General features: G+C 38.1%; 1 protein-coding gene across 1 annotated transcript in view; it reads right to left on the bottom strand.

Moving 5' to 3' along the window:
• Positions 1-22,355, bottom strand: part of LOC139740261 (adhesion G-protein coupled receptor G6-like) — a 35,639-nt gene extending 13,284 nt beyond the window's left edge. Inside the window, exons 1-13 of the mRNA XM_071650843.1 lie at positions 22,129-22,355; positions 19,321-19,392; positions 18,792-18,869; positions 16,754-16,831; positions 14,867-14,938; positions 13,378-13,541; positions 11,781-11,863; positions 10,295-10,484; positions 8,839-8,934; positions 6,849-6,917; positions 1,979-1,989; positions 962-968; positions 206-443 (exon numbers count right to left, since the gene is read on the bottom strand). Coding sequence (XP_071506944.1) covers positions 206-443; positions 962-968; positions 1,979-1,989; positions 6,849-6,917; positions 8,839-8,934; positions 10,295-10,484; positions 11,781-11,863; positions 13,378-13,541; positions 14,867-14,938; positions 16,754-16,831; positions 18,792-18,869; positions 19,321-19,392; positions 22,129-22,355 — 1,385 coding nt within the window. The remainder of the gene's footprint in view (positions 1-205; positions 444-961; positions 969-1,978; positions 1,990-6,848; positions 6,918-8,838; positions 8,935-10,294; positions 10,485-11,780; positions 11,864-13,377; positions 13,542-14,866; positions 14,939-16,753; positions 16,832-18,791; positions 18,870-19,320; positions 19,393-22,128) is intronic.
• Positions 22,356-26,403: the final 4,048 nt, after the last annotated feature.

Below are 26,403 nucleotides of genomic sequence, written 5' to 3'. Positions count from 1 at the left end.
TATATTTATTTATTTATTTATTTATATATTCATAAAGTTTGATGTTTTGAGGTGATGATAATCACCGCCTCATCTCACGTGTCTATTATGACTGCGCCTGATATCACTTGGGTTTTAATGAAATAACGCTCAAAACTTTCTTACTTTGTGTTCAAATTTAAATGACTTTTTTTTTCTACCCTCCTTTTGTACCATCACCACTCACCTAGCTGCACTCTCATCTCTCTGTTGACTGGCGAGCAGGATCTCCATCTTGGCTCCGGTGAGGTTGGCCACCGTCTCGATCACGTTTTCCACCACGGCTTCGCTGTTGTTCCCGAAGTCGCCGGCGACCTCGATGATATTTTCCATCGTGTCGACGGCGAGGGTAATGTCGTCTTCTGTCAAAGTTCCCGGCAATCTCGTCAAGGTCAGCAGTTCGGAAGAGATATTCCCCGCATTTTCTGCATTTTCGGAGAAAAAACACCATGACGTCAGAAACATCGCTAAGTGTAGCACTACTGGCGCCGCACGCATACTCTAGTTTGCAAGCACAAACCCTTGTTGGTCATACAGGAGTCCGTGCCAAAGCATCTCTTTCATATTCCCTCTGCTGTACAGCTGCTCTCAACGAGGGTACAGTACAGGGCCTATGGGACAGTGCCTGTGGCGCATGTAGCAGTCTTGGCACAGATTCCTTTACGACCAACAAAGGTTTGTGCCTGCAAACTATACATACTCTAAAGCAGTGCTACGTGCTCAATTAGGATTATTATCATTATATCATATTGAGACGCAGTTCAGTTTGTTCTTGTTTTCATGATGGATAAGGCGGGCTTTCCCCTGTCATGTGACAGATCAAGGGGTCTTCAACCAGTCCAGCCTTTAAATAGGCATCTTAGATTACAAATACAATCTGACAAACCAATCAGAGAATAATATTAAGAAAAAGCGGCAACAAAAAGGAATTCAAAAAATGCACTGCGTAGCTACGGTGTGATTGTAAAGCCAATTTTAAGTCTTAAGATAAAGGTTAGTTGTTTCGTCATCTTACCAGGTGTTACAGTAGTGTTGGCCAGCATCAGCAGTGCAGTAGTTGCATTGAGACAGCCGTCTAAATCGGGATCGTTCCAAACGGCTTTGTCAGAGACTAGGGTGCTGAGAAATGGATACATCCGAAGATATTGTATATTATATGAAAATCAATCAGAAGGGTTTCTAGGCGTGTCTGGACTCACTTTACGTCACCATGTGTGACGGATGACTCTGGAAAAAATATGCAGCTGGGTTTGATACAACAACAAAAGAAAAGCATCAAAACACAACTAGAACACATGCTATCCATCGTAGCATAAGGTGCAGTCGTCGCAAAATAGTATCACAGATCACTTCAATACGAAGCAAATCCTACGATAAGATCAAGTGTAACGAAACTCCCTCTCTGGACGGGACCTCTACCACTATACCGTGTGTGGTTTCATGGTGTAAAAGGAATTTAATAATTATACAATTCAACATAAAGAATTTTTTTTCTAGGACAACGGACCAGCACTACTTCAGAAGATACATCTCAGAAACAGAAAACGAGAACGTGAAATATGTCATTTTAAAAAAATGAAGAGGTGTCGGATAATTAGTCTGTCTCGCTTACACATATTTTCAGGATAAATTCTACCTCCCCGCCCCCCCCCCCCCCCCCCCCCCCCGAAGATACAGCAGACTGGCGACTGACTGTTGGCGGCGTTGTCTCGACGCGCATATTTTATACTGCTCACCACTGCCTAGAAGCTAGCGTTGACGGTGAACTGACATAGCCGTAAGGACAAGCTGCATCGGCTATCTTACGCGGAGCTGTCTCTGCCCATGTGATTTGACCGTGCTCGTCCGATAGGGTCTCTTCGGGACAGGTGGTCGAATACTCGGACTGGTTCGTCGTCATCGAGCTCGTGGTTGGACGCGATGTGGCGGCTGCAGACTGCCACGGCGTAAAGGTGGGCACAGTGCTGGCAACTGGGAAAACAATATGGACGTATCTGTATTAATTTGCCTGAGCACATAGGGTCTACAGCAGACAACTCATGTAAGTATACTGTGTACATTGTTATAAAGCCATCATCAGTGGTATGAAATGTAACATTTACAGAAAAGTTGAAGGAGTGCCAACATTTAAAGTATTGATTCACCAAATCATTTTTTTTTTAAGAGTGCACAACTCACCACACTTGATCACGCCACTCTCTAGCAGTCTGGTGTGGCGGACATTATTTTTTTATGCCTCCGCCACGAAGTGGTGCCAGAGGCATTATGTTTTCGGGTTGTCCGTACGTCCGTACGTACGTCCGTCCGCATTCGTTTACGCGATAACTTGAGAAATATTGACTGGAATTTTACCAATCTTGGTCAAAGTATAAAGTATGATGGGGCAATTGCTTGATTAGATTTTGGGTGAAATCGGCAAGGGTCAAGGTCAAGGTCGAATCATGAAATTGTATCCGTTTACGCGATAACTCAAGACTGGGTAGAGCAAATTTCACCAAACTTTGTCTGAGGATGATGTATGATAGGACAATTACATGATTAGTTTTTTAGTGAAATCGGACAGAGGTCAAAGGTCAAAGATCAAGGTCAAATCCTAAAATTTATCTGTTTACGTGATAACTCAAAACTGGGTGAAGCAGCTTTCACCAAACTTGGTCCAAGGATGATGTATGATGGGGCAAATAGTTGAGGGTTTTTTAGTGAAATCAGGCAGAGGTCAAAGGTCAAAAGGTCAAGTTCAAATGCTAAAAATGTTTTTCCCCCATATCTATGCAATGCCAGAAGGTATTTTATTGAAACTTAGTGTAGACATGTACTACTGTGTACAGATTCTCCAGAGAGAGTTTCATGTCATAAGGTCAAAGGTCAAAAGGTCAAAGATTAGGTGAAAATGTTGCAATTTCACTTTTCTCTCAAATGGTTCAATATATCTTCATGGAACTTGGTACATATGCATGTACTGACTGGCAGGGATTATTTTAGGGAATTTAGGGGTCATGGGTCAATAGTCAGGGGTCAAAGGTCAAGGTCAACTCCTCAAAATTGTACTGTTTCCCTCATATACTAGTATATGCAATGCTTGCATTATTAGTTTTAAAATTTAATATATACATGTATTACCTATTGGAGATTCTCTGGGAAATTTTCAGCCAGAAGGTCAAAGATCAAAGGTCAGGTTTAGATGTACTGTGATTACACTCTTTTTTACTGTAATTACACTCTTTACAGTACAAATGTTTTGTACTGTAATTACACTCTTAATCTTCATACCTTAAAAATTACTCAATGCATAAACTTATAACAAGGTCGGTCAGAAGTCAAGTTAAAATCCTCAATTCCCCAAATATATGTACCTGCACTCTTAGACAATTATAGCAAACCCAGTTTGAGAAAAGTGAACATTCAAGACATTTCTGACAAACCTGTCATATCAATATTTTGCCAGTTATGTGAAACTGTCATCACACATTGTGAAGACATTGTACTGTACACCTATTGGGAGAATCATGCATTATGGCGAAGGCATCAGTCACCATAGCGACATTTCTAGTTTTCTTTCTGCTTTTTTTTTTCTTGTATTCTCCGAGGTCTATAATTCCCTACTTCATAATTTGTCATTTCTTTCAATTGTAAATTTCTCGTAAAAATTCATCTCACGTCAGCATCTGGGAATCTACGCCTTACAACAAGTACAAACAGAACATTTATGTAACTTCCTCATATTTCACATGCCTAACTATTTTGTTTGCTGTATTCTACAATTCACTACTTCAATTTCTTGTTTTGCTTGTGATTTATTTTGTTGAATGTGGAATACGGAACTACAAAAACAAACAAACAGAGCTGTGGGATTGCGGTCTGCCATAATTAAAATGGGATGAGCTGCAAGAAGAGCTTGGATACCCTATTCGACTGTGCGTGATTTTATGCAGAGTGACATAATAATCATATCAGTGTATAACATTTTCTAGACAATATCGAGTAACAAAAGACGTTTTCAGTATGTTTTTCCATAATGCATTAGCATTTAGCAACTCTAAGATTTTGATGATGTAGGCTTACATAAAAAGTAACGCAATCAAAAAGTGGTTATACACTTATGCTTCTGCACTGTGCTTCTCCTGTATGTACTTTTCAAATGGTAAGGACCAAAGACGATAGAGTGCTGGCGGGTTAAACGGGTTAAATTAAAAGATGAATAGAAGGACGGATAAGGTTTGAGTAAGAGTACGTGAATCAAACATTTGCATATGTAAAAAGATGAGAAAATCAAGGCTATATTATTGAAATTTTATTGTGAAAAGTGTGCATTGCTTATTTTTTTTTCTTCATTTTGGTCATAATAGAAAGAAGAGGACGCATCGAACGGGTACAAATAAATCAAAGGACACTTCATGTTGACTTTTCTCATTGTAAATATACCAATTTGGGGTTATAGAAATCAAAATACAATATGAACAATAATTTACTCATAGAGAACCTAACACATTAGAAAAGCAAAAAATAAATCAACGATCACAGACTGAAGTGTGATACATTGAATTATCAAAGAAAGTCTTACATTTCTAGAGGTCACTTTGCTGCACGATGCATTCCTAAAAAATTAATTTCACTGCTGATGGAGAACACCACGCTATTTTTCCACCTGGTTCCTATAAAGACATAGACTTACTGAAGAGCTGAGAATAAAATTCATGCTGCTTACCTGAAGTATTTAATATGTGAATGTGAAGGGAGTGTAGTTATTAATCGTTTACAAACGATCATTATTTTAACACAGGCCTTGCGTTACTTTTCTGCACATAATAATATAATTCATGTGCAGCGCATTATTATTGTTGTTGTTTTTTTATCCTTTCTGTGCCAGGGGGTCAAATGTCAAGAATTTTACACACTTCAGCCTATGGACAAGAAATTAATCTGGCACTCTGAGGGTAAATCAGCTAAAAGTTTGTAAAGGGAAAAGTGATCTCGGAGGAAACTCGTAATCATAATGAAGTGCCAAATTCTTGAACACAATGCATTTGAAATTAGATTCCTACAATTTCCATGAATTTACTTTTTGCATACTTCTAAAATAATCAAATCAGACACGTCTTATAGGGCATTTTAAGTGTGTTCCCCGTCTAATCCAGGTGTACCGTGCCTGAAAAGCACCCTGAGATAACGATGCCCCTTTCCAAAATGGCGGATGAAACCTATGTCGGCGCACAACGCACGTGACGCAGTCCACCTTATATTCGTTTTATAGTATTATAACATCTTTGGACGGTAAGTTGGCGCGTGCTATGGATTATAGTGCATGGATTTGGACGTGCACGCCTGAAGTACAGAATAAGTAATGTTTGCAGCATGTGGTAAACTCTTGTGCGAAGTGTGTCGAAGTTGCTGTTGATATAACAACTATATGTCTACATGAAATACGAAAGAAAAGAAAAGAAAAGGGGGGTAATGGGTGATGCCCATGTACAGGAATTGATTCACTCGCTATAGTCAGAATAAATTAGTGTATTTGCTGGTGCGTTTTGTTGTGTTCTGTTGTGTCAGAAATGCTTCTCTGGGCCACAGCCAATTCATAGTACCTACCTAGAAGATGAATATGTTGGAAAAAAAATTGGTGTGATATTTCACCGTCTAGCTTATCTAGAGCTGTCCATTGCTAAAGTTGATATTCCCATACATTTTGTTTCTCTTCAAACCATTTTACATGTTGATGAACCTGTTTTCAAGGACTGCCTTTTCTGTTTTTGCTGGTCTTTCTATTAAGTAGGTTTCACTGACACAAACACAAACAAACTCACAAACAAACTCACAAACACACACACACACACACACAAGTGGTGGTAGGGAGGCGGGGGTAAAGTGGGTTTTAGACCGTTCCAAAATTAAACGAGAGCATCCAATTATCACTGCTATGATCCACGAAATAGGCCTGTGCATCATTTTGTGTTATAAAATGGGCCCGTAAATTCATGAAATACATGTACAACCATTTCCCCTTTCATGCGTCCGGTAAACCTACTACACTGTACAAGACTTGAGCCATAAGTTCGGATTTTACCGGACGCATGGCTCAGTGTGGATCAATAAAAATCAATGCATGACAATTGACCAATCAGATTGCAGAGATTCTAAAGCCCATTTTATAGTATGTGACTGTGTAATCAAGTATCGCCCACGGGCTGTTATCCCAGTCAAGCAAACTCCTTATTGATGACAATGTCCTCTAACTATACCTCACGATCCAATCTAACATGCATGTTCGTGCACACAGACAATTATATCTATATTTCTTTTAAGTACTTACTCTTTAAGTCCTCTTATCCATATTTTCATGTGAGCGTTTATTGTTATGTCATGATAATTTGTTTTGTACAAGTGGAGAAATAAACCAACCTGAAACTGGAACTACAGAGCGTGAAGTTACCCCTCGTATTAGTAGTGTCTATAAACTAGGCCTAATAATAGTTGAGACCATTGCGTTATTGCCAGTTATTTTTGTAAAGAGCCACATCTATTATTAATCATTTGAATGAAATGACAACATAATAATTCAGCCTGCAGCGACCTTCTACTTTTCAGCAGTGCCGAAGTTTTTAATGTCTACGCGAAAGATTTCAGTTTTTCAAAGTTTACTTTGATCCCTCAATAATAGGCGAACAAGGCGTAGCATGATAAACTTATTTTATGATTGTGCTGTGTTTTTTTCTTTTTCTTTTGCTGTGTTCAACAGAGCAAAAACGATAATTCATGCTGCAAAATTATCCAGACATTTATGAAAGCTTCTGAGGCTGTTCCGTGCAAAGGTTTTAAGGACGTGGTATAAATACTCGGTGCTGGTCTTTCCAAATTGTTGTCTAATCCGCCGTCATTTTTGGCCTGGCGTCGTCGTATGAAATCTAATGAGAATGTGAGCGGGACCACACTGAATCATTATACGGACAGGATAGAAGATTTCGGCTCCATGGTGAGACTGGTGCTCAGAATCAAGAAAATAAAGATTATTCGGGGAATCGATCAGGGTGGACTATTTTAGGTGGAAGTGGTGGTGATGGGGAGGGGGAGGGGGCTGAGGGGATGGAGAGAGTGAAGGGTTCGGGGAAATATGAAAATATGAAGCAATGTTTGAGCTGAGATATTTTAATGACAACCGGGGTAGGGATGTGGGGATGGGTTGGGGGGGGGGGGGGGGTTGGTGGGTGGGCGGGGCATATTACAACTTTGTCAATTCGGAGGTAGGAAGATATTATACTCTTCCACTTTCCTGTTGTAACCAGTTACTTGATACATTTAGCATTTAGAGAAAAGTATGATTATCATGATCATTATAATCATTGACTGGCACTATCATTCTCAATCATTAGTATAGTCCGGCAGCCATAGGGGGTAAGATTGCATTGGAATTTTATAGTTTTTTTTAAATTGATATTGACTGTTAAGACCTTCTATTTTAACAATTCACATGCCGGAGCTCTGTCAGCATTGAGCAATTTGAGATATACGCGGAAATCCAAGATGGCCGCCGGCGGCCATTTGAAAATGCTATTTACTTTTTTTTAACCCCCCCTAGCGCATCAAAAAATGGGCATTGAAGGTTTTTAGGGATGAAGAATTCAAATCTGAGCTTAGTTTCAGGATATTACTATGTTTTGATGTCTTAAAATAAAAAAAATATTTTACGTGTAACGGCTCATCAACTTGTCACAATGACCAAACGAGAGAGGCGAGAGATATAACCAGCCATCCAGAAGAAGAAGATGAAATAGATGCATAAACAGTAAGTATCTTCAGGAAAAAGACTGATATTCAGGAACAATAGTCATGATCCATACATCTGAACCCAAAAGAGATCAATTTCAAAACTATCAAGAAGTATTTAAAAAATCATATCAAAGAGATACCTTGAATGTGTATACTAATAATGTATACAGAAAAGCAACATGACTATTTTGAATTACTTCTGATAATACTACAGTCGAATCCTGTTATAACGAAATGCTTGGGATCACATAAAACACTTCGTTATAAGCGAGTTTCGTTGTGCTACAGGTTTGTATTTACAGAGAATCGGGACTTCAGCTAGCATTGCTTCGTTGTAAGCAGTCATTCGTTATAAGCGACTTTGTTATAACAGGATTAACCTGCATTATTTTTATCAATGAATCTAAGCTTTAGGCCTTAATCTTCATATTTTTTTTTTTTACATTATGCACCTCCCTTGTCCAAAAAAGGGGGAAAACTTAAATGATAAGTCAGGTCTTTGCGCGATTCTACATAGTCTACACTACAGCATGTTTATATGGCGGCCATCTTGAAAAATGGCCGCCAGTTTATTCTAAGACATCAAAGCATAGTAATATCCTGAATCTAACCTCAGATTTTAATTCTACATCCCTAAAAACCTTCAATGCCCATTTTTTATGCGCTAGGGTGGTTAAAAAAAGTAAATAGCATTTTCAAGATGGCTGCCGGCGGCCATCTTGGATTTCCGCGTATATCTCAAATTGCTCAATGCTGACAGCGCTCCAGCATGTGAATTGATAAAATATAAGGTCTAAACATTCAATATCACTTAAAAAAACTATAACATTCCAATGCAACCTTAGCCCCCAAATCCGGGTTTGGCTGCCGGATTAGTATCATTATTCTAATATTTATCGATTGGCTATGATTAAACTCAATAAAAACATCATGATACTTTGGTAAAAAACACCCGCAACTACTACAAAACTGGGATGAGGGAGGAACTCGTTGAAGAGAAGGGATAGGGTAACAGATTTAAGATGAAAGAAAGATTGATTACTGTAAGGAAACACGTACGTGATGGTTGCATTGTTGAACTTCTTCCCGATGGAGCGGTTGTTGTCTGCTCTGAGAAATTGGGGTCGGCGGGAAACCCGGGTAGCACATAGTTGTCTGTAGAGTTAAATAAGATGGAGAGAAATAGAAAGGAGAGGAAAAAATGAAAATATCACACACACACACACACACACACACACACACACATGAACTCTGTGATATTTATAGGTCAGGCTAAATAAGGCGCTGGTCATCTCATTAGCAAAGGAAATTGGGGGTTCGATCAGCCACAAAGTGCGTGCACGCACGAGCTTTTGCATATAGAACAACTCTTCGCAGCAATTAATCCACACAATATATGTATATATATACATCTATCTATGTCATGCTTCAACATCACTACTCCTACCCAGCTGGAAAGAACTCAGTGTCCCACAATATTGAGAAACACAGTGTGAAAAAACACAGTGTGAACACAGTGTGAAATCTCTTCACACTGTTAAATTCGAGCGTTTAACAGTGTGAACACAACGTGAGTCATCAATTCACAGTGTGAAACAAAGCATTACTATGTGAACACTCTATGAAAACCACGCCGCAGTGTGAAATCATCTTCACACTGTTAAATTCGAGCGTTTTCACAAATTGAGCGATGTGAACACACTGTAAACACATTGTGGGACACTGTGTTATTTCTAGCAGGGTATACATCCAGTGGTCTGACATGATATTAGGTATTGAGAGTCATATGTGCAATTCTTATAAACATCCTACTTGGTTGCTTGAGTGTGATAGTGTTTTTACACATAATGATGACAAATTCAAGACGAGCAACCTGGCAAGTGTATAATTTTTCAATAGATACGAGTTGTTTGGACCAGAGTATACCAGGATTTTCTTAAAGATAGCACTCCAAATAGGGGCCTAACTGATTTGAGTACTCCCACTTCCTTGTTGGTGTTGATCTAATTTACTGAATAAGCAGTCATGGGGACGACAAACCAAAGTTCGTTGTGTATATTGATTGCCTCGTTTATCATAAAAGAAATGAAACCACAGAGTACATGATTGTAAACAGAATCAACACATCCAGACCATAATAAATGATAGAATCATTAGCAGAGGCACGTACTTTCTATAGCAATCCACCCAATCATATAACATGCCCGCACGCACGAGTTTAAATTCATTTGAAATAACAATGAGGATGCTAAAAAAAAAAAAAAAAAAAAAAAGGTTGCGGAGCAGACGGCTGAAACTACATTCCGGTGGACTATTCAGTGAGTGAGCAGGCCCTACCCATTTCCAAGACTAGCACTACCTCTGCTGCTTAGGGATTCAAGCGAGATCCCACTTATCGAGACTGACCGCCTGGTCTAATCCCCTGACTACTACTAATGATAATAATTTTTAAAAAGTCTTACTCTGTACGAATGTGTGAGAAAGTGTGGGTATACACGTTCCCGCCAGAACTTACCGACAACCCCTGAAGCGGGCCCATTGCACAGGTTACCTTGGCAACACGTGCGGCACACAGAGTTGACGCTTCCATTGTTGCAGTCGTTGACATTGTTGGCAACATTGTTGCGACAGGCCTGGAGTTGCTTGCAAGTCTTCTCGATGCTATAAACGCCGTTGGACACCCGTATTTCGTTCTGACACGCATCCTGAATGGAGCAGTGGGATAGATGATACAATAAAAACTAAACAACGCAGATAAGTAAAGCGCCAATACAACTTATCAAGAGTTCTAGACTTTAGGGCGTTTATCTTCTTAGGCCTAGAAGGAGAGGTTAGGTCCAACTATGAAGTGGGTCTGTTATATCGGAAGAAAGAGGTCAATTAAACTGCAGAATTCAGTGACATTTTTAGCATTAGCAGGTGTTTTTTGTCAGAAAAGTTATGACCAGTTCAGTGCAATCAGGTGGATAGACATGGCTTCATGTTCGGACAGTTATTGTTCGTATTCTTCATTTTGTCGCATTTATCAAATATCTCTAATTATACATTTCCTCCATAGAGGTGCATTGGTTTCTTTGACGTTACTCCTGAATCATTACTTTGAAATATTCTTGGGGCATATCATGAGGTAATAACGTCAGAATTTGGTGGAATTTCAACAGAATCAATTTGTTCAGAGCAAAGAACTGTTCGAACAAGGAGATATTATCAAAACATTGGGTAATTATTCATACATTACTCGCAGTAGCACAATCAGAACCGAAAGATGTCAGTATAACAGTTCAAACTGCCTAAATCATGTCGCTCTTATTCTCTTAGGCTGTCAATATTCTCCCATGATCAACTGCTGATAGCACGTTTGTTTATTTGGTAAGTTTTCATAGAGTGTTCAGACCTTCGGCATAGGCCCTATATTAGCGCTTTAACAATGATAATATGTGATTATAGTTACTCGGCATCGGCTCGGAACTACTTACAACAGGAATGGCGATGCGCATGCTATCATCCAAATAGGATTGGCCGTAATTTGTGTCTTTAACAGGGAATTTCAACAAGCTCATCTCAACAGGAAGGAGGAAGGGGGGGGGGCATCCTTTATCACAATGAACTTTTTCTCATTGTTGCCCACAACACAAGCCTTTGGCCCTGACTCCCCACCCCAGACCTCCCATCCTTGTTTACCAAAAGCAACCAACCGACAAAGCAAAGCAGTGTATCACTATTTTTTTCATCCATCTACGTATACTTGGAGACTATATAAACAAACCAGTCCTGACTTTATATCATAGTGGTAGGAAAAAATTGACAATTACCTCTTTTTTTAAATTTTAACATTTGTAACTGCCACCTTGGGCCCTCGTTGGCTCTGCATCCAACTTGAACAAGTTGAGATCTCATGACTATAATAGATAGTGTGATCTTTCAAGGACAGGCCAAACGACGGTGGTAAAGACTCAAAATGGTTCGGATAAATGCCAGTTGTCATGGAGTTGAAGACTTACCTCATTCGTGCTACATTCTTGCTCTGACGCCGGCTTATTGTTACAATCCTCATCGCTATCCCCTACACAGGAGTAGCACCGACCTGGAGGGATATTAAGTTAGAATCATCTTGAGGTGTTAGATGATGCAGACATGTTGTTTGCTAGTACACTCATTCTTCATTAGTTCATTAAAAGCTGTAACCTAAGAAATTTCCTCCTCTTTTCGGATCGGGCATCTGTACAGAGCTCTCGAAATACGAAATAAGTCAGTCATTATAAAATAAGTCCACTCGATTACCAATACTCACAGCAGCCAAAGTTTGACAGCAAATACATGAGTGACAAGTCGACGACGAACTTTACATTTTCCATCTCATTTGTTTCAAATTTTACCATGTTTACAGGCCTGGAAAAGGGAAAATCGGCAAAATTCATTATTACTTCTCTACAAAAACAAGCTGGGACTTGTTTCACACAGCTGTTCGTAAAATTAAGCACGACTTTACGAACGACTTAGATATGGCAAGCTAAGTGGTTTCTTAATCACTGTTAATTTCAATAGCTGCAATTGAACTTTGCAGATGATGATTATTTTTACGTTTTAACACACGTTTTTAGTTGAAAGTATATTTTTGCCCCAACGTAGATGAAATATTGACTTACAGCTGTACTTTGTTAAAATGTAAGGGGAAAAATAATGGGCACACTCATTGGCACTTCATATTCCAGTCATTCGTAAAGTCATGCGTAATTTTACGAATATCTTTATGAACCAAGGCCCAGGTTTGTCTTTGGGGCTTATGCCTCATGCCTCTATGTGACTCATCTACCTGCTGAGCGCAGGAACGAAACAGGAATTAGTCCAAGAATAATGCAGAAAAACAAGAACGAGAAGAACGGGTCCTCAAACGAGAATGAAATCAAGCTCAAATAAAAGAACGCAAAGAGCAAGAGCAAGGACAAAGAAATGTCTTAAGATGTATTCCTGCATTCTGTATTTTTTCAGTAAGCCTCACACTTTTTTTTCCAGCAAGGGAATAATGTGTGTTTTACATTTGTATTGATCTATGCTATCACAATTAGGTAGAAGTATTCTTTCTATATTATACCGTTGTATAATGTATCAAACCATGTATGCTTCCATGTTTGTTTGTTTTTTTTTTGAAAAAAACAGAATTATAAATTGAAATAACATCAAGCAAGAAGAGCAATTTTACAGCAAGAACAAAAGCAAGAGGAAAAACCAAACAAGTTTAAAAACAAGAACAAAAGCGAAAGCAAAACAAGATCAAGAACAAGAGCAAGAGCAAGTGCAAAAGCGAGTGCAAAAAAAAAAACAAGTGCAAAAGGAAAAGCTAGAACAAGAGCAATAAAGAACACGCGCAAAAACAAGATCAATAGCGAGAACAATAATTTATTGCAAAAGCAGAAGTAAGACCGAAAACTAGAGCAAGAGGAAAAGCTAGAAACAAGTGCAATAAAGAACGGGTATACAAAAACAAAACCAAGGGTAAGTTCAAGAGCAAAAGCAAGCACAAGAGCTATAAAGAGCTAGTGCAAATGCAAGAGCAAGAATAAGAACAAGAGCTATGTATAGATCAGAGCAACAACTCACCGGATGAGCAGAAGCCGGCATCCGTAATGGAGCTCCTCAAGAACTGCTGCGGCGCCGAACAGGTGGCGCCCATGATTCGGTGACCGAGGTGGCCCGTGTTGTAGAGCCAGTTCCTGAACCAAGCAAGGTCGCAGTCGCACACCAATTGATTGCCAGTGAGGTCGCTGATCCAGAAGACGAAAAAAAAAAAAAATAAAAGACTGACATGATACACATTTCCTGTAATTATAACGTTCAAATGAAAGGTGGAATTTTTTCTTGTGTGCGTGAGTGTCTTGTATGTGTGTGTGTGTGTGTGATATTTATGAGTGCTTTCCTGTTTCATGAAATATTCTTAACGTGTTTGTTTGCTTGGGACTCGTGTTAAAAACGTCCTCAATATTTCGCTATGTAGAAAGTTCTGTATAGAGCTGAAAATGTGTGATGACTGCATACTTTCCAGTCGACTCCTTTGAAAAATCTCCCTGTCGATTGTGTCGCCTTGAAGAACACGAAACACATCGTGTGCATACTCATGGGTTTCATTTAAGCTGACATGATGGGTTGCGTATACAACTGTAAGGCCAGAGCTGTCGGAGAGCCCCAGTACAGGAAGTTACCACGGTAGCATATACTTTTTCATTCCAAATATCAATTCGTCTGCTGATCTCTCTCTCTCTCTCTCTCTCTCTCTCTCTCTCTCTCTCTTTCCCCCTCTTTCCAGCTGTCTTTCTCTCTCTCACAGTGTCATATATATATACACGTTTATATTATATGTATATATATATATATATATATATATATATATATATATATATTATATATATACTGTATATAAACTCACCTTCGTAAAAATGCTATTTGAGTTAAGATCATGTATGTCATAACTATTATTGTAAAATGCGCAGCAGAGTATCAGAATCATGATAGCTGTACGATATAAACGTCATATATATTATATATGTACCTCCCACTCAAATGAATGCCTTTCCCTGCCACAAACGGATGAGTTGTCTGGGTTGTTTCGGTTTTGAAATATTTCGTTACACATTCACACAGTGAAAAAAAAAAACGTCTTTTATAGTCGAAGAAATTCACGGAGACTTCTCCTCAGTTTCGGTATGCGGGTTTGTCTCTCTATAAACGATAATGTTTGGTAAGGTATCATCTGATATTGGATAACAATGTGACATTTATTACCTCTGTTATTATCTTCTGCGAATATGACACGACGGGACAGGAGCTAATTGCCTCTTGCAATGTCTTGCTATGGATCCTGAATAGAGGTTGGAGCCGATCGTTTTACTCCCACACAGTACTCATTTTCCGATTCTAATCACTCTCTGAAGGTGCTGAGTTTGAGAAACACACTCATCACACACACAGACAAATACAAACACACACACACACACACACACGACAAACACACGCATACACACGACAAACACACAAACACACTCACACATAGCCGTCACAAGCAAAACAAAACAAGGGGCAACGTGTGACTTACAGTTTCTCAAGACGATCCAGTATCCGAACCGCTGAGGGGTGGATTGTATGGATATTGTTATTGGTCAGTGTCCTGCAGAGAGCAAGAGTGCAAACGAGCGAGAAAGGGAAACGAGAAGATAGTAAGATGGATAGATAGGTTATAGATAGATAGACACACAGGTAGATAGATAGATAGATAGATAGATAGATAGAAAGATAGAATGATTGAATAAGAGAAAGAATAAGAGAGAGAGAGAGAGAGAGAGCGTCTAACTTATCAGACTTCGGCAAATGATTATGTTAAAAGGATTGTATAATTTTGGTTGAGATTTATTTATCACAAAAGAAAAGCCATAATTTACATACATTCGCTTTCAGTGGCATACCATTGCACGATACCATGCTGATAAGAGATAGTGCAACGACGATGATGCTTATCAATATCAATATAGTCATTTTATAACTCTTATTGCCAAGGTATCAGGAATATTAATACAAACACGACGATTATAAATATACACTTTTTGTAAGTTTTATCTCTATTAATAATTTGATATCATCATAGTAACAGTGACTGATAACAAAATCATGATACAATCATTTGGACGTTTGGATATAATAGCATGCAGGTAATCAAGCAGTACTGCTTGGGAATGATGGGAATGCAAAGCTTTTCTTTTGTACATGTACTTGTTGCATTGCTTATGATATTTGTCCATAATGTACTGGTACTCCCATTATAACAAGAAATTTATCCATTCATGTACTCTTACGTTACTGTCATTTCTATTGCCATTTCCAATAGAATTACAAAGCAATATATCGAATTCGTGTAAAGTCTACAAATTTTCGTGCATAAATGATTGAAAGAATATTGGCTCATCGAGCTCTTTATCCCCTACTATGTAGCACAACATGGTGCCATTTTCCATCTTCTTCTGTCTAAGCTAGATTTATTTCAATTAACGCAGCAGACAACCATTGATGAATGTATGTTTTGACAAGCCAAGCTACGACCCGGAAAGAAGAAATAAACTTGAACCGCTCCACATCTGACTTCTCCCCATAAAACGTGGATTTATCCAAAAGTCTCCCTTCCCCTCGTAAAAACTCGCAGATAAATTATAAAGGTGTGCTCGCAAGAGCAACATTCCAATTTGAGTATCATGTCCATCGCTACTCGAACCCTCTAAATTGGAGGCAACGAGGGTAACTCTCTTATATTATACGAGGCGCTTCCCCTGTCCAAAAACGAGTGAATTGATGGAAATGACATTTGGGTTTGGATTTCAGCGGAATTTTGATTCGCTTTGATTCCTCATTCGCATGCAGGTGTGTGTTACACTGTGTATATTATTATAACTGTCTATAGGCTATCCTTTAGCTAGTGATTCTCTGTCTTTTCTTTTCTTTTTTATTTTTGGGGGCTTGCTATTCCATAAGTTATTATGACCCGGAGGTATGGTGAAAACGTTTTTACCAACTGCCTGTCAGACATAATGCATAGTAGTAGTTGTCGTTGTACAGCAGCAGATTCTGTGCTTATTGCTATCATGGAGTTTCCGGTTTCAGTAAGTTTTTGTTTTCACTTGTAAAGAAAAAAAAGTACGACAAAATCAAAAATAGCAAATTGATTCTAAGTCATGAAAATATAGACAAGACTTATCATTACAAACATATGATCATGTGAACAATACGTAAACATATTTCATGGCATATCTTTGAAGTAGACAGGTGGAGGAGACCATTATCGATAAGCAGCTATCGATATTCAGGAAGAAGATCAAAATGTAAAAGGTTTACGCACGACGCGCGAACACGACTGGCGGACGACAATGAATAACAAACTTCAGAGCTTTTGGCTCAGATGAGCCAAAAATGTTTCCTCAATTTCGAGTCAACTTACAGTGTTTTGAGGCCCGTCAGAGGTCGAAGGCTTTTGACCATGACATCAGAAAGTAGGATGCGGTTCCCGGACAAGTCCCTGATGTTAGGGTGAATAGATTAGAGAAAATATGGGGTCAAAGTCATAACAAAGAAGAAATTGGAGGAAAACACAGAAAATACGACTTCCACATTTCATATCTTCCTTCTCTCCTTTCCTCTTTCTTTCTCTTTGTTTGAATATTGATATATCATATAAATACATAAGTAAACAATGTATATGGGGCCTATCTAGGCCTATATATATATATATATATATATATATAGGCCGTCGGGTATTCGAGCTTGGGTCTGCCTGAACCGCTATGACGTCTCCGTGGCCGAGCGGTTAAGGCGTTGGCGTTCCATGCCAAAGACCCGTTTTCGATTCCCGGCGGAGACCATATATAATATATATATATATATATATATATATATATATATATATATATATATATATATATATATATATAGTAGTACATAATACAGCAGTGTACATAGAGTACAAGTGCTAGCAGAAAGCAACATGTATATTGGTAATTTCAACCATCGGAACCGTAAGGCTCGTTGCATCGTTTCTACTAAAAAGTGTGATACCAACAGTCTTGAACAAGGCTCACCGGCACCGTACGCAGTACAACCGAGTTGAGTTCAAGAGCGTTTCGCGTTTAACGGATCATTACGTGTTAGGTTCGCGACCTCGATCACAGAAATCTTGATGCGGATTTCTCCGATGACAGATACAGGAATTCTTTTCACTTCCATGGCTGAAAATTTTTCTCCATTGCGAGCTCTGCCCCCCCCCCCCTTATTCTCCCGACTTTCTATTACTTTCTATCTGTACCAGTTATCTGAAAACGAAAGTAGGTCAGGACTACGTTCCACTGGGAAATTAATATCCGTGATATTATTTCGTGTATGATTCCACGGCCGCCACACTTAGTGCAACTCTCGATATTATACCCAAATTTTCGTCTGGGGCATATACGTCCTTCTACAGGTCAAGTTTTTCTCTTTTATCGATTATCATTTTGATATGTGATTTACGGACATATCAATTGCTAAGTGTATTTTACACCATGTCTGGAGTCCTGGGCAGGGGGAGGAGGAGGGTTTAACATTATCTCGTTTGAGCATTCGATATAGGTCATTACAAACCATGTTATGATCATGTTAGTAAACATGACGTATTTACATGTACGTCAAAATACTTTGACACATATTATTAGTATGATTCTTCAAAACCGACGCAAAACGTGAAAGAACTTCTTCATGGTTTACGATTTATTTGTCTGCTTATGATCGTCACGCAGTAATGTTCGTCAGATTACAGCGATGATGACAGGCCGACATTGTCCTGACGTCACAGAGATAGCACAGTTTCCCGCGGATAACGTCGCAAACTTGATGGGAACTCTATACTCCTGCGACACTAACTAGGGTGAAAAGGTCTGTAATGTACCTCATACCGTTGTCAATCGATATTCACACCAGGTATATGGTGAAATGGTAGATAGGAAGGCGAATGACAGCAAAAAGGGATTATATTGTGATTTTCGAAGAATTTGTTAAGGAAAGGGAGGTGGTAATATCTTGATACCAACTGGACCTCGTCAAAGAAGACGACGATATCGGAAAGGAAAATAAAAATGTCGATAATTACTTTGAGAAGTGTTTTTTGAAAGAAAAATTGGCGTAACTGATAATAAAGATTGTAAATCCTGAAATGTCTGAACTACTCTTGTTTCCCCTTACCAAACCTTTATAGTTTGCACTTGCAAAGTACTTGAAATTGAGGGAGAAAGATGGAGAGAGAGAGAGAGAGAGAGAGAGAACAGGGGAATACACTGTAGGCCTTCAAATCTTTAAGGATGCATGGAGGAAGTTAATGTCCACATTCTCAACAGATTTTTCACATTTTGAAAGGATATAAAATACGGTTATGTTCTTTTAATCAACTCCACATTTATTTATCTTTTTATTTATTTCTTCAGATCACTGTGTCTGCTACATTTACTTACAGGGACGTCAGGTTCTCCAGCCCGCTGAAAGCCCCGTCGGCTATCAGGTCGGTCCGCAAGCCGTTGTCCTGCAGCTGACTAAAATGAAAACATCACCAGACGAGAATGACTAACACGTCTTGTCAAATCACGTCACACCCATTGTTGCATTTTGGCTCGAAATCTCTTCATTCATTTCATTCTATTTCATTTCCGACGAAAGCATACAATATGACATTAGCATAATCCAAGCAAAGTAAAGTAAAGTCTCTTTAGATAATACTTTCTTCGATCGTCCTTCTTCTAACGTATAGGTTAAACGACGCTAATCGAACAAGTTGATATTACCTTAATTTACACTCTTTAATGCAAGATAAGAAAAGAAGTTGTCTTCTTGAAATCAAACTATACATTGATAGATAGATAGATAGATAAAAAATAGATTGTTTAAATGCATATCGTTTTTATGCATTGCTGTCTTTGCTGATAATCATTGAACGTATGCATCTATATCTGTGTCAGTATGCCATTGACTTGAGAATATACTCACAGTGTTTTCAGATGGTACAGGCCCCGAAGAGCAGAAGACGATAAAGACGTGATCGAATTTCCTTGCAGGGAACTGTCGGCCAAGTGAAAACAGAAGCAGTGTGGTTCAGAATAGAGAAAGAAGGAAAACAAAGAAAATATTTAGATCAGAAATCTAAAAAAAATCTAAAAAATCATGAAGTATGAAAATACTTTTCAAAAGATGTGTATCAAGTAGTTACTTAGCAAACTGATTTCACAGCGTTTCTTGCGTTTACACATACGTAGAACAGATTATTCTACTTTTGCACAAAGAGATTGACGAAATTGCCATTGATTTGATTTGATTTGATTAATTCATAAAATGCATAATATACATTATACACAAATATGCACATAATTAGTACGTGGAATATGTTATTATACATTTTGTGTGGATCGTCATAAGTTATAAAGCTTGACTGGGACGTCCAGTATTAGGGATAACTTACACATAATTATGTACAGAAACTTTTTTTTTTAAAGTATATTTATGCAGTTCAATGGATTCATAGATAGGGATATGAGCGGAGAGAGAAAGGAAGAAAGATAAAGAGGAAAATAAGAAGAGGGGTACTCTACATCATTCAAAATTGATAATTCTGATAACATGGAAAGACTCAGTCCTCTACGTGATGCACGCATGACAAAATTAATCTGTGAACTTAAGGGTGCAGGCAAAAACCATGCAACTGGTATTGCTTAAAATATATTTGCAAAGAAGAGTATTCTTTACTTGTCTTCTAAAAGTATATTTTGTTTGGCACAGTCGCATTTCATGAGAAAGAGAATCCCAGATGTCAGGACCAGCATAATGTATGAATTGGTTGGCAAGTGTAGTTCTTGGATTTTCTAGGAGCACGTTTGTCGAGGTTCTGGTTGGATAAACTATGAATAGCCAGGTCATTGCTATAATATCATATTCCATCTCCACGCATCGCGACATGCATGGAGTCAAGTTTCAGTGCAATTACAAATTGCAGGGTGAGTGACATCGATTGATAGGCCTATAACTCGATCACTATTAAGAGTGTCGTTTGTAAATAGATTTGCTCAGTTAAAAAAGAATAGAACAAAAACTCTACATTATGAATGAATGAATGATCAATTTGTTCCAACATAAAATAGGTGATGTTTCTTATTCCCAGAGTTCGTTAATCCGAAAAGTGAAATAATGTTCGTTATTCCGGAGGTTCATTAATCCAAAAATATATAAAAACAGTGAAAAAGGGGGACACTAATGACCCTTTAGAATTGCGAACCTTATTTCGTTTTCGGATAAACGGACCTTCGCAATAACGAACCTCGTTTCTCTTTTGGAATAATAATTTTCGGAATAACGAATCTCCTGAATAACGAACCTTATTTAATTTTTTTTTTGATCAACGAACATTTGAAACAACAAATCTTCGGAAAAGCAAACTAGATTTTAAAAAAAATCGATATCCATCTGCAGCAACACAGTTGAAAAAAAAAATCCTCATACATCATCATGGCTGTGAATATAGTGACTTATTGTCACAAGTATAACGAAATGTTTATCAAAATGATGCTCCACTCATTGTTTCCAATTAGTTTTGAACAAAAGAGTCAAATCAAAGAAAGAACATTTTGGTGTAGTGTCATCAAATCAGACACAGAATAAGAAAGTGAGATTATTCTAAAGTTTAGAATGTTTCTAAGAAGCATTTTGCACATATCAGCTAAGATGGAGATGTCATCCTCTCAGACATCTCTCTCGACCTGCCAACGAATGTATAAATCTACATCGAAATTCCCTTCTGACTTGGATTTATGAAGATGAAATTGTAATAAACGCAAACAAAGGGAAACTGATCAGGATCGAATAATGATTTATTAGTGAAAAATTGAACAAAGAAGAAGCTTGAACAAAACATGATAAAACATATTGTATGCGAGTCGTGAAGCAATAACACTTTTATAACTTTATTGAAAATAGTGAAATCGTCAAATCCCATAACTTTTATAGTCCTTGTCCGATTCTCATAAAACATCTGCTATTATTTTTGCAGGATTTTTACTTTATTTATTAACAATCAACTTGAAGATGCAGTTGGGTTTTCTTTAAAGGACACCTACATAGACACCTACATAGACATGTTGGTTGAGTGGATGCAGCAATATTAGTAGAACACATCAGTGAGAGTTTGAGGAAAATCGGACAATCCATTCAAAAGTTATAAAATTTTGCAGTTTCTGCTCAATCACGGCTGGATGAGAAGACTACTACAGCTTGTGATGTCACATATGTACAACGATGTAAAGAAAGAATAAAGAAAATTCAACAATGGCCTACTTTGACTTTTCTCGCATAACAAAAGAATACTTGACTTCTCTCTTTCAGAAGGCAGGGGAAATAATATTACCCTTCAAATACGTCAGTAACAAGTCGAAGAAATGTGCACTTTATTCAAAAAGTAAAATTTTGTGGAATTCTATTCTATTTTCCTTATGATTATCGTTGTACGCATGTGACATCATACAATGTAGTCTTCTCATTCAGCAGTGACTGCGCAGATACTTTAAAAATTCATAACTTTTGAACGGATTGTACGAGTTTCCCCAAACTTTCACTGATGTGTTCTACTAATAATGCTGCATTCACTCAATCCACATGTATAAGAAGGTGGACTTGACCTTTAATGCTTTTTCTTAGCGTGAATAGCCCGAAAGTTAACTAATCACAATATTTTATCGATACACCGCGTATTTCAAGAGTTCGTTTGAAGTAGCTTATAAAGACAATTTAGTGACTCTATCATGCACTCACAGGTAAGCTGTATTGGCCGGGAAGCCAGGTGGAACTTCGGTCAACTGTCGGCTACTGCAGTCCACAACCGAAGCGGGAGGGTCCTGGGACGCGAAGCAGGAGCATATCCCTGGTGTGACATTTCCATCCGGCGAGACGGTGCAGGCCGGTAGCTGGGCGAAGCTTCCCGAGAAGGTCCCGCTCAACCACAAGGTGAAGAGACAGATAATTGATGCAAAGACTGACATCTTGGGTAGTGGAATGGTGGCTCGGATGTAATCGGTACTCTAATTATACTATGGTACGGAAACGTATCTCTTCCGATTCAGATTGTCAGCCAAAAGTTATTCCATGTGTATTCCATGAATGTAAACACGTTAAGTCTCATTAACCACTTATAGACTATAGCAGCTCTTTGTCCTGTGTGTAATTGCAAATGTCCGGGCTTCCTAAAACTTCCAATGTCTATTTATACACTAGCTTTCCCTTACGATAGGTCGATAGGCTTGCCAGTGGTACATTGCAATCAATGGGAATACCAAGAGAATGTTTCGGTTTAGAGCAATCCGAACACTAATACATCAGTGCGGAACACAATCCTGTTTCACCAATTTGCTCCAAAAGACATCAAGGATCTATACTCCATTTACGTAAGAAAACGCAGCTGCACCAGCGTCCACTGGAAATGGAAGGCTATGCAAATATGCATTTCTCCTGATCCAACCATTGAGTTTCCCCCGAAAGGACATCCTCCCTTTATGGCGTCCAGTGAAAGCAAAGTGTCAAATTCTTTGGTTATATTGTCGCAGTCGCAAGTCCGAGAAAATACTGACTCCACATACTGGTGGCGTAATACTCGATTCAACGTCCAAAACTTCAAGTAGCCAACAAGTCATGCGCAGCTAAACATCCAGGCATGTGTGCATCCTTTTGCACGTGGTTCCGCCAGAAATACTCCTGTCACTGATGAGCCATGAACTATCACTGAAGAGCTGCTCTCGACTTTCCAACCCCGCTCGATTTTTTGAGATTCAAGACGTACAGAGGGAGTAAGAGAGAAACCAAAGCGATTGTGACGTCATTTTCAGCAGACCAATACGTCGCGCGGATTCATCGTCTGTATTTCACTGGGAGGAATGGTTATGCATTGTAGTTTGTATTCCTGGCTCAGTCGCAGGCAAGCATGAAATCGTCGCAGGTTGCAGAAATGTAGTCAGTGTTTTTTCCATCCGGACCTTCGGTGCCTTTTAAACACTTCTTCGCATGTCTCTTCTATGTGTATCTATAAATAGATATTCAAATGAAAAACGAAACATTGGTTGTCACGGGGCAAGTCCAACAGTTCCGAAACTAGTATACATGAAAACAGAATTATTGATGATGAACGTGATCTTACATCCGACTTACATCCGATGTTAATCAACCGCCACATAATACTTTGTATAGTATATTTCTATTTCCTGTCTCAAGCGTTGTCAAGGCAACTAGAAAAACGCATACAATTCGACAAAGCAATAACCTTGACTGCCATTTTCACTTTTCATAACCAAAAATAGGAATGCTTAAGTAGAAAAACTGCTTTGATACCAAAAGTTATGTTTTTATGAACAATATGATAAAAAATGCATATTATCTAGTGATCAGCAGTTTTGGAAATAGATAAGCATACATCTATAATGCCTTTCAACAGAGTTAAGTGCAAAGCAAATAAATAGGTGCAGATAGACAATTATCTTATCACCCCATCTGTGCACTGTATAAGACATTTCAACCAAGATCCTTGCTTCATAAAAAAAGCAAAAAACCCAAACAATATGACTGTTTATGATTTCACCGCCTTCTATATTTATTTCAATTCAGGAAACTCTTTCTATGTTATCCTTGTGTCTTTATACTCGTTTTTTTCTCTCTTTTTTGGTCAACTTGGATATGAGGTGGAATTCTCCTTATGCACGCGTGCATGGCGCTGACCAAGCACGAAACCGTTCATGTAACCGAGGAAGATATATTAAATGGCTTTTGATGAACTTATCACTTCCAGTGATTGATAACATTATAGTACTATGATCCATTCACTTCCACTTTGATAGGAAACCAGAACTTGCACGGGTCAATGCTATTTTCATTCTGCGGCTATTATTAATCAAATTTCGTAGAGAAACTCCGATTCATCTCTATAAAAACTCCCCAAACACGGAAGTGATAAAACATCGTGGTTGCAATAACAAGGTTACTGTTGATACCACAATATTACGATACTCGCTGTGTATGTGTGGCCTGAAAGAGAAAATTGCCTCATTGATATTATGACTCAATCATACCTTAGTCATTACATTTACAGATTATTGGTTTTATAATCATTATTTTAATGTAATTTTAGTCCGTGTTCCACCTTGTTGTATTTAGATCATAGCAATATCAAACATCACCAAATGAACGAGGTTTCATCAAATTCGAACCTAAAATAAAAAAACAAAGAAAGTTAAGGATTGTTTAAAGTTTCACACCTTGTCATAAAATACAAAAGTAGAGATAGTAGCAACCATAAAAGCAAGATGGAGAGTGACCTCAAAAGTCTTCATCAAATTTCCTGTTCTGCAAAAACATGACATGTTTCCTTCTTCCGTTAAACATCCTGAGGGTGTTTCATGAAGCTGTTCTTCAAGTTACGAACAACTAACGAGCAACTGGTTATCAGTTGTGATGTGCTATACTTATCAGAATTTCAATAATTCAGCACAAGAACTGATCAATAATCGTTCGTAAGTCGTTCGTAACTTAACGAACAGCTTTATGAAACACCCCGGGTCCCATTTTATGAAAGATGATAGAATAGCAACTTTTGCTAAAATAACAACTTTTCGTAGCAACAGCCAATAAGGGAGATTGCTTCTTGTCGTTATACTATGACAATTGCTATTCCAGCAGGAGTTGCTATCATAGCATACGTTTTTTTTTAATAAAATGGGACTCAGTTGTGTTGCAACAATAGCATATATTTATAGGAAAGGTATGTCGGTTGTCAAGATCCACACTTGATTACTCAAGGATATAACTTTGATTGACAAGTTGTTATCTTTCGAATACGTTTTGATGCCGCCGGTTCCTCCGCTGCTTGAGAGTATAGAATTTCCCAATCGACTTAAGATGTTTCTTCAAAAAGTCTTGCCAAAACAAAGGAAATCCTCATCAGGAAATGATTGCCTCATACAGAGATGTCTCAAATGCAATTGGGTGAAAGGTTGCCCCATCATTACAAGACTTCCCGCCGTTACTTGGTATGGTCTTTGAAAGTAAAGCTTCAGTTTATGCATCTTTGATAAAGGTATAAATGCACTTGGACATTGTTGGGGGAATTTTGTAAGTGCAAATTTGCCTAATCATGAGGATATATAACTGAGTCACAAGGGGAGAACAAAAATATCATCGTTCATAAGAACAACTTAACTGTGTTTTTAAACTGACTGCAAAGAATAGAATGGGATTTAAATTAAATCAATCCCTTGAGGTGATGATGTCATTCACACCGTGCATGCATGCAAGTCTCCCACTGCTTGACATTACGCTATCTCCAACGTCTTTATTTATTTTTCTTTTGATGAAAAGAGTCATTGGCATGATTGGCTTGGAGTATTTTGCACCTGTATAGTGATTTGGCTAAGATGACTCTTTATAGAGTTGATATTAATAATAATAATAATAATAATAATAATAATAATAATAATAATAATAATGATAATAATAATAATGATAATAATAATGATGATAATAATAATGATAATAATGATGATAATAATAATAATAATAATAATTATTATATATATATATATATATATATATATATATATATATATATATATATAACCTTATTCAGTGTGGTTTATAGGCAACCCCGGATCTCTGGAATCAATTCCCTGATAGTTAGATCAAATGATTCTCCATTTCATTAACGTTCAAGTCTCATCTAAAGGCTTACCTGCTCGTATAATTGTAAATTTAAGTTCTATCAGTTCCGTCGTTTTCATGTTCGCTAGATGACTTGTTGCACTCATGAAATGCTCTAAAGCGGCCTATTTTAGTTCAAAAAACACTTTTCCTCTATTCGGTGCAAGGAGGTATTTCCTAAAGTAAAAGTAAGTTTGGCAGCTCTCTTTGGAATACATTGATAGGCGCTTCCTCTTGCTCGAGTTCATGCATGTATGGGACCTTTTACATTAAATCCAACGAGGATGTCATAACGGCAGAAAAGCGCCGAGTGGAATCATAGGGCCTACTTCGACGCCTGTATACCAAACT

Source organism: Diadema antillarum, unplaced genomic scaffold, assembly GCF_040938485.1.
Source record: "Diadema antillarum isolate AM-2024a unplaced genomic scaffold, OU_Dant_1.0 seq00000846_RagTag, whole genome shotgun sequence".
Taxonomy (NCBI): domain Eukaryota; kingdom Metazoa; phylum Echinodermata; class Echinoidea; order Diadematoida; family Diadematidae; genus Diadema; species Diadema antillarum.
The sequence above is the reverse complement of the archived record's forward strand: the minus strand, read 5'-3'. Positions and strand labels throughout refer to the sequence as shown.